At 43.8% G+C, this 9,196-nt stretch overlaps 1 protein-coding gene across 1 annotated transcript; it reads right to left on the reverse strand.

Annotated features, from left to right (window-relative positions):
- Positions 1-4,141: 4,141 nt before the first annotated feature.
- On the reverse strand, positions 4,142-5,077 carry LOC105983256 (olfactory receptor 4D1). Its single transcript, XM_013013097.1, has one exon. It carries the CDS (start codon positions 5,075-5,077, stop codon positions 4,142-4,144), a length of 936 nt encoding a protein of 311 aa, XP_012868551.1.
- Positions 5,078-9,196: the final 4,119 nt, after the last annotated feature.

A 9,196-nucleotide genomic window follows, 5' to 3' on the forward strand; every position in this document is an offset into this window, starting at 1 on the left:
AGCACTTTACAAATTGTTACATTGTCAGGACTAGCTGAAAAAGTCCAAACTAGGCACACAGCCTTCTACACCCTCCCTGCTGGCAGCCTCCACAAGGAGAAAATGCAGCCTTAGGCTTGAAGGGAACCAAACTAGCCCAGTAACCTTCCATGCCTCACAGGGAGGGTGGGCATAGCAGGTCAGTGACCAAGCCCAGCTGGAACTTTTATTCCCCCAGAGATGTTTAAATAAATAACAAAAACACAGATAAACACAAAAACCAAGAATCCACATTTAAAACTGGTACCAATTCTAAAACAGAACTAGACAAGGACTGAAGGCTGAGTTGGGGACTAATGGGACCCAATTTATCCCTACCGGAACTCTGTGCTATTCTCATTCAGCAAGCTGAATCCAGAGTCTGCTGAGTGAGCCTGCCACACTCACCCAGAACTTTCCTACCCCAGAAAATATAAAACAAACACACACACTAAAGTAAACAAGACAAACAAGTGGCCACAAAGACAAAATCAGGCCTCAGTGAATGGGGTGACATCTCACCACCATTCACTTACCAGGGGACTCAACCCCCCCTACTCACCTCCGGAGGATTTTTCTCTTAGATTCCTGCAGACGTTGACTCAGGGGCCTTCCAAGGTGGAGGAGAATTCCCAGTCATCTTGGGGCAAGGGAAAAAAAAATTCCTAGTGGCCATCCCCTCAGACTGACAGGTTCTCCCCCACGCTCAGACGCCCCAAGCCAAGGCCCGAGGCTGAGATCTAACTGGGGCCACTTGCAGGTGGTCAGTGGCAGTTTCATAATTGACAAACAAGCAAGTTACAAAAGCAGAACCAGCGGTTTTTGTTTTCAAACGAACTAGGACAAGGTCTCAGATGTCCTAGGAGTGGACTCACTTGTTGTCCCATCTCTATAGAGAATACAAAACACACATTAAAAACGAGTAACACTAAACAGAGACAGACAGAACCAGACGCCTCGCGGCAACCGAGTACAGATGAGGAAGGAAATTACAGATGGGAGTGGCTGGCCGCGCCTTAACTCCCCAGAACAGAGAGACACTCGGATCTCTTTCTTCCTCCAGATGACCCTGGAGCAGGACTCCAGGGTGGGACCAGGGTACTGGGCATGTCTGCTTTTCCCTCTGGCCCAAATACAGATTCAGACGACCCTAGAGAAGGACTCCAGGGCAGGACTAGGGTACTGGGCACGTCTGCTTTACCCTCTAGTCCAAATACAGATTTGGATCCCAGAACATAAAACAAAAACGACAAACACGAAAGACAAGAGCTCTATCTTACCTCCAGCCGGTCCTGGAATCTGGGGTCTGGGGGGGGGGGGCGCCTGCATCCCGGACGAGCCCCCAAGTGAAAGACCCCAGACTCACTGGGATGCTTTCTTCAACGGGAGGGCACCCCAAGAACCAAGACTCCAAATCAGCAGATGCAACAAGCAAGAGGAGTTTATTAGGCATTTGTGCAAAAGGGCTCTCTGTCCAGGGCAGACAAGAAGCCTCGAGCAGGGTTACAGGCACTTTTAAAGACAAAAACCACAGGATTAGCATAAGACCCCAGGCTCCCCAGGATTGGCTCAGCTCTGCGCGGGAAGTTTTGTAACACTTGTTGAAAACTGGTTGGTTCCCTAGGGGGAGGTTTCTCTGGAGGGGAGTCCACATAGTTACAGGCTCGCAATTGGTTGACATTTGACCTAGTTTGCTGGGCTCGCCAGAGGGTCTTTATCTTGAGTCCCTTGCTGAGAGTTTCTAAACAGGAATTAAGATGAACATACTCTTTTGTTCTTTATCTATGTTTGCAGACCTTGTCCCAGGGCCTGCATCTGGACTCTGAAACTTTTTAACTTATTTCTGGGAGGGGAAGGGTCATTGTTAGCGCAAGCAGGTTTACAGAAGCAGAATTAGCAGTTAGCATATTGTAAAATGGACATAGCCCCAATTTCAAACTTTCAAATCCACTAACTTGAAAATCCCTGTCCTTTGGTCTTCAACTTGAATAATATAGTTGGCTAAGATAATTCCCCCAACCTGGCACCAGTGGCTCATGCCTATAATCCTAGCTACTCAAGAGGCTAAGATCTGAGGATCATGGTTCTAAGCCAGTTAGTAGAAAAAGTCCATGAAATGCTTACCAAAAAGGTAGAAATGGAGATGTTGCTCAAGTAGTAGAGCACTAGCTTTGAGCAAAAAGGTGAAGAGATAGTGCCCAGCCCTGAGTTCAAGCTCCAGTACCAGAAAAAAAAAACAATAAAATAAAAGCGATAGTTTCTCCTTTCCCAGTTGTTAAACTAGTATCATTTGATTATTCTGACCAGGATTGCTTCCATGAAAACCAATAACCCTTGCCTTTGTTTCTCTTTCCAAATAACATCAAGATACTCTAAGCACTTTGAAGACAGATCTCTGTTCTTCCCAGAGTTGCCATATTGAGAATAAAGCACCTTTTCTGACTTCACCAGCATTCATTTCTGACTCTCTTTCCAGGATGGGTATCTGAACCTATTCCACTGGGACACCAGTTACCGCAGACCAAATAATGACTTCTGCTTCCAAGATGGTGCCTTGGAAGCATTACTGTGTCCTTACATGGCAGAAACCCAAAGGACAAGGAATCCATTCACAAAGGAGGAGCCTGTCCAGTCTAGTAACCTCTTAAAGGCTCTTCCTCTTAATACTATTATATTGGCCATTGTCTTATTCTTTTTTTCTATTTTCACTACTGAACACCATAGACTAAGTACATTAGAAAGGCAAGAAATTTAATTCTCACAATTCTGGAGACTGGGAAGAACATTATAGAAGGACATTAACTTTGAGTGAGAAATGTCTTGCCCTATCATAACATGGAAGAGGGCATCATAGGAAAAAATAAGGAGCATGTAGGCTCAAGTCTCCTTTCTTGTTCTTATAGATCTTTATGTTTTCATCTGACCCTAAGTATCCTCCAAAAGCTTCTCCTCTAAACACCAATCACAGGTGAATTTGGGGATTAAATTTCCTCAAACATCTAATCTTCTGGGGGACACATAGCAGGTTAGGAGCATGGTTTAAAGATATTGAAGAGGTATCTGACAGAGAAAGAGGAAAAATGAAGGGGAAGTGCTACTGTGGGAAATGTCTATACAATGTTGAAAATCAGGCCACTCTGTAAATACTAGGGTGTAGAATGATGTGGGGAGACAAGGAAGTGAAAAGAATATGAGTGTCCTGGCGTTAAAATGAAACATAACCATTGAACATCAAGATAACCAACAGATGAGGAAATCTGAAAGGTTTCTAGGAGGTTAGAGAGTCTGAGTTTCAAATACCTCCATATCTGGCAACTGAACTTAAAGTCAGTGGAACCAAGTTTGGTCACTCTTTTGTAGCAAATTTTGCTATGCTCGGAATATTCTCATTTTCAAAATTAACATGTAGTAGTAATAGTAGTAGTAATAGTAGTAATAAAAATAGTGATTTTTTGTGCCAATCCAGGGGCTTGAACTCAGGACCTGGGGGATGTCCCTGAGCTTCTATTGCTCAGCTAGAACTCTACCAATTGAGACATAGCTCCACTTTCTTTTTTTTTTTTTTTTTTGGTGCTTAATTGGAGATAAGAGTCACATAGGATTTCCTATCTGGTCTGGTTTGAACCTTGATCCTCATAGACTTCAGGGTAACTAGGATTACAGGCATAAGCCAATAGTACAGGGCTACAGTGATGGTTTGCAAGAATGAATTAAAGATGCAAAAATACAGCTGGATGACAGTGGCTCATGCCTGTAATCCTAGCTACCCAAGAGGCTGAGATCTGAGGATCACATTTCATGAAGCCAGTCCAGGCAAGAAACTTCATGAGCTTCTTATCTCCAATAAACAATTCAAAAAAAAACCCAGAAGTGGCACTTTGGCTTAAGTGGTAGAGCCCTCACCTTGAGCAAAAGCAGCTCAGAGACAGTGCCCAGGCCCAGAGTTCAAGCCCCACAACCAGCAAAACAAACAAACAAAATAAAAAACAGGTGTGAAAATGCTTGACATGGAAGTAGGACTTGAAGAAATCTTAGTGTAGTCTGATTTATTGTACTTAAAATTTGCCCCACTTTTCACCTGGACTATCTCCAAGTCATGTAAAGTCAATCTGTTTGAAGTTCACTATTCCCTACAGCCTTTTGTGAAGTGTTGAGCTAATCTCTTCATGGCAGCCTGCATCTCCTGGTTCCTCAGAGTGTAGATCATGGGGTTGAGCATGGGAGTCATCACTGTGTAGCTGATGGATACAGCCTTGTCTAAGGGAAAAGGTGTGAAGGGTCTGGAGTAGATATAGATACAGGGAATGAAGATCATGGACACCACAATGATGTGCGTGGTACAGGTGGAAGCTGCCTTCCTCCTCGCCTGCCCTGAGTGGGACCTGAGCATTACCAGGATGACAGTATAAGAGATGAGGAGGAGGAGGAACCAGATGAAAACCAGCATCCCACTGTTGGAGATCATGAGCAACTCTAAGAGGGAGGTGTCCGTGCAGGCGAGTCTCAGCACCTGGGGAACATCACAGTAGAAATTATCTAGGACATTGGGGCCACAATAGGGCAATGGGAGCATGAGTGCCAGCTGGACAATGGAATGGACAAAGCCCCCTATCCAGGCAGCCATGATCAGCCCCACGCACAGTCGCGTGTTCATGATGGTGATGTAGTGGAGGGGCCTAGAGATGGCTACGTAGCGGTCATAGGCCATCACTGAGAGAAAGAAGACAGTCCCTCCTCCCAAGAGGTGGAAGAAGAAGATTTGGACCATGCAGCCCTGGTAGGAGATAGTCTTGGTCTCATGAAAGAAGTCTACCAGCATCTTTGGGCAGGTGACTGTGGAATAAGAGAGGTCTATGACTGCCAGGTTTCGGAGCAGGAAGTACATAGGCATATGGAGGCGCGGGTCCAGTGTCACTGTCACCATGATGAGGAGGTTTCCCACCACCGTGATGATGTAGACAAGCAGGAACACTAGGAACAGAAATTTCTGGAACCCTTGGGTCTGTGAGAACCCTAGAAGAACAAACTCTGACACCCATGTGGTGTTCTGTGGTTCCATGGGCTTTTCCCCATGTGCCTATAGGGAGAGAAAGAGAGCCAACAAAAAAAAAAACTATACAATTGTAATCATTTTTCTTTGGAGAATTGGATTGAATTGACCAAAGTCATTCTAATTCAGCTGAGGAAAGCCTTTTGTGAGGCATAGAGCTCCACAGATTCATGCCCCTAACCACATCCAACATAATCCATAATCCATGCATTTGTAGGTTAGATTTTTCCTGACTTTGGACCATGCTATGCTATGCTCAGATTCACCTCTGATTCCTTTTCATAGCTGCTATGCCTATCATACTGCCATGTGAACCACGGGCCCCCTTCCCCCAATCTACTTGAATCCATTAATGCCAACATGTACCCAAGACCACAAACCTTACGAACCTGTGTGAGGAAATGGTGAGATGATGCAAAATAGAGACTAACGATTTAAATGAACAAATGCTTCATGACAGGAGTTTGAAGGTCCATCTAGGCTTTGTTGCTGAAGGAAGAAAAGCAGGTATTAGAAGAAATTATTATGTACAAATTTGTATATAAAGATGTAGAGGTGGTTGGAGGTACAGCTCAGTTAATAGAGTGCCAGTCAGTGAGCAAAAACATAAGGTACTAAGTTTGAGTTCCAGTCTTGGACCAAGAAAAAGAAAAGAAAGATGAGGTAAGGAAGCTGGGATGATTAGTGCTTCCCACATTTTCCACATAAATATTTCTCTAATGACATTTGTTGCCATTGGATATTGACTGGAGAACCCTAAGAAGCTCAAAACAAATTTTCTGCAAATTTCCTATAAAACACATATCATTGGACAGTCTTTGGGAACATTTTAAAAATTGTGGCTTGTAAAACTCTAACTGGCAAGACCAATGTTACAGTAAAAAATACAAAGAGGAAAGCAATCCTTCAGTTCACTAAGTGAAAATTCTAGAATAAACACTTAAAAAAAAAAAAAATGTGTTTTTAGCATTAAAACCCATTTCCTTAGATTGCAATTCTTTTTTTCAGGAAAATGTGTCCTGAGGCCCTTCCCTAGGGAGACAGTAGAACATGAAAAGCTCTCTTGTCCTTGATTCTCATTGGATACATTGGAGGACCACAGCAAATGCACTGATGTTCTTCCAAGAAAAGTGAACACAAATTTTGTAAAAGCCAACCTCTCTAGAGAACTATCAACAGAATGGTGGCTTAAATGATCTATGGGGGATTACAAATACCACAAACATCGTCATGCTTATTTTCATATTTGTCCTCCAGTATTTATGTAGAGATGATGATCCAGGAAGAGGCTCTTGGTTAATTCTGTGTTTTTTTTCCCAACTCTCCACATATGACGATTTGAAAAGCATCCCTATGACTCACTGGGAGCCCCTGGAAGTTCTTCCATGGAAAGGATGTGCTGAAACAGGGCTCGAATGGACCTATTCAGGCACATCAAGGAAGGCAGTGTGGAGACAGGCAAAAGTCGGCAGGTACTTCCTGAGGCAGTAATTGTGAGACAACAGAGGTCATGTACTCTGTCTCTGGTCTTGTGGCCCTGCTCTACCACATCACCAAAGCTAAACTGGATGGGCAACAGCTTCAATGGCATGGGTTCTCTTTGAAAAACCTCTGATTGGGCTGGGAAGGTGGCTCAGTGGTAGAGCGCTTGCCTTGCATGCCTGAGGCCCTGGGTTTGATTCCTCAGCACCACATAAGGAAAAAGAAAAAAGCCAGAAGTGGCACTGTGGCTCAAGTGGTAGAGTGCTAGCCTTGAACTGAACAGCTGAGGGACAGCGCCCAGGCCCAGAGTTCAGGCCCCATGACCGGACACCCCCTCAAAAAAAAGAAAAAGAAAAACCTCTGATCTTACCCACCAACCGTAACCCACCCACTTGATTGCTGACTGCTGAAATGGTAACAGCATGTTTCATTCTTTTTTTTTTTTTCCGGTTGGTCTTGGGGCTTGAACTCAGGGCTTGGGCACTGTCCCTGATATCTTTTGCTCCAGGCAATCACTACCACTTTGAGCCACAGTTCACCTTCTGGTTTTCTGATGATTAATTGGAGATAAGAATCTCAAGGATTTTTCTACCTGGGTTGGCTCTGAACTGTGATCCTCAGATCCAGCCTCCTGAGTAGCTAGGATTTCAGGCATGAGCCATTGGCACCTAACTCATGATCTTACCTTATTGCCTTTGTCCTTATTAAGATTATGGCTCCTGTTAAGTTATGACATAGTACATATGGCTGCTTCCTAAAACACACCTTCCCTTTGGTTCAAAATTTTTTTTAAAAAGGTTTTTTTTAGGGATCTTTATCATCCACATATGTAGAGCATATGTAGATGGATTTTTCAAGTGATTCCTCACAAACAGGCTCCTACTATTCCTTCTAGGCCACTTTGCCACTTATTGGGCAACAATAATCATCTATTGTTTTTGGAGTCATTCTCATCATAGTAGTAAATGTTTATGGAGTGTTCGTTATGTCCTGGGCACTACACTAAACATTTTATAAACACCATCCTATTTAATGCTTCTAAAGACATTCTACATACTATGAATGATCTCCACCTCACACCTAAGTAAACTGAAGCAGAAAAAGATCACCCAGAATCAGTAGCCAAATGCAGATTCTGAACAAGGTCTGATGGACACAGAACCTTCTCTCCTAACTACATTCCTTTTATTCCTTGCTCTGCTCTGCACTGATCCTGGCTCCTCAGGTTTCAGTATCTTTCATCTGCTTGGTACTGCACTGGGATTCTTTTGGTCCTATTCACCTATCTGAATTCTACCCCTCTTTGAAGGTTCAAGAGTAATCAGCCCTTCTGTAACATTTTCATGTACTGGAATTTCTTCACAGGGGTGGATAAATGTCTTTTTTTTGGGGGGGGGGTTCCGGTCGTGGGGCCTGAACTCTGGGCCTAGGCCCTGTCCCTCAGCTCTTCAGCTCAAGGCTAGCACTCTACCACTTCAGCCACAGTGCCACTTCTGGCTTTTTTCTTATATGGTGCTGAGGAATCGAACCCAGGGCCTCGAGCATGCAAGGCAAGTGCTCTACCACTTAACCACCTTCCCAGCCCGAGGGGTGGGTAATTGTCTTACATGTGCTGTGATTTCAATATAAGTCCAGTACGATGCGTACTACCTAGTGTCTTGGTGCACATAGAGCCCTTCACATAAATGGTCCCCAAACGAATACTAGTTTGAGGGTGGATAGAATCTGAGAATAAGTCAGACCATTGACAATTGAGAAAAGTAGCTATTTGTTGAAGGAGTGAAGTTTAAGGGGCAATGAAGGGAATCCAAGAATACTAGTTCCTAACATGACAATATTTGTGGATTTAGGACCATCATCTTTACAAGGTCAGCATTCTTTGCACGAATTCATAAGAATAAAATTGAAAAATACTTCCTCTACCTACATGCACAGAGAGTAGGTTGAAGAGTGGTTCTAAACAGAAAAGAAAAGAAAGAGACATGAAGGAGGGATCTGTGTCTGCCTGGGGGAGGGGAGAATTCTAGATTCCTTGTTGTTGCTACTCATCCATCAGTCTTTGTTTTGAAGAAATGGGTCCATATAGAACCAAGAGAGAGGAGGTAAGAAGGGAATAAGTCAGTTCCAAATTTAGAAGTGAATCAAGCATGTGGTCATCTTGGGAGCAATCGTAACTTTTATTAGACACCAGATACAACAGCAAGTGGGGATAGGGTGGAGGGGTGGCCACACAGGAGAAATGAAAATCTGGAGTGTGTGGGAGAATGGTAGGCAGGAGAAGGAGGAAGGTAGAAGAAGAGAAGAAGATTAAAAGGGAAACATCAGAGGGTGGAAAGTGTGAGGGTAAAACGGAGTTGTGTTTTCTGCTAGGTGTGGGAAGAAGATGAGGTATGGATGTGGGAGGCTGGGGAGAGAACAGTATGTCTATATTCTGCTCTCCCTGCAGCCCTTGGTCCCAAATTCTGCCCAATACACAAGCCACTATGGACAAAAACCAACTGTCCCCGACTCTCATCGCTCCAGTACTCCTTTTATTTACCTTGTGCTTGCTGGCAGGGGCTTTACCCCTGGAGCCACACTTAGAGCTGTGTTTTTATTTTAACTTTAGTTATTTCTTCAGTTATAGTCTTGCACATTTTACCTACA

The sequence above is a fragment of the Dipodomys ordii genome, unplaced genomic scaffold, assembly GCF_000151885.1.
Source record: "Dipodomys ordii isolate 6190 unplaced genomic scaffold, Dord_2.0 Scaffold19, whole genome shotgun sequence".
In the NCBI taxonomy this organism is placed as follows: Eukaryota; Metazoa; Chordata; class Mammalia; order Rodentia; family Heteromyidae; genus Dipodomys; species Dipodomys ordii.

What these genes read in the sequence shown, in the direction of transcription:
- LOC105983256 (XM_013013097.1), bottom strand. Translation starts at nt 5,077, where the DNA reads ATGGAACCACAGAACACCACATGGGTGTCAGAGTTTGTTCTTCTAGGG.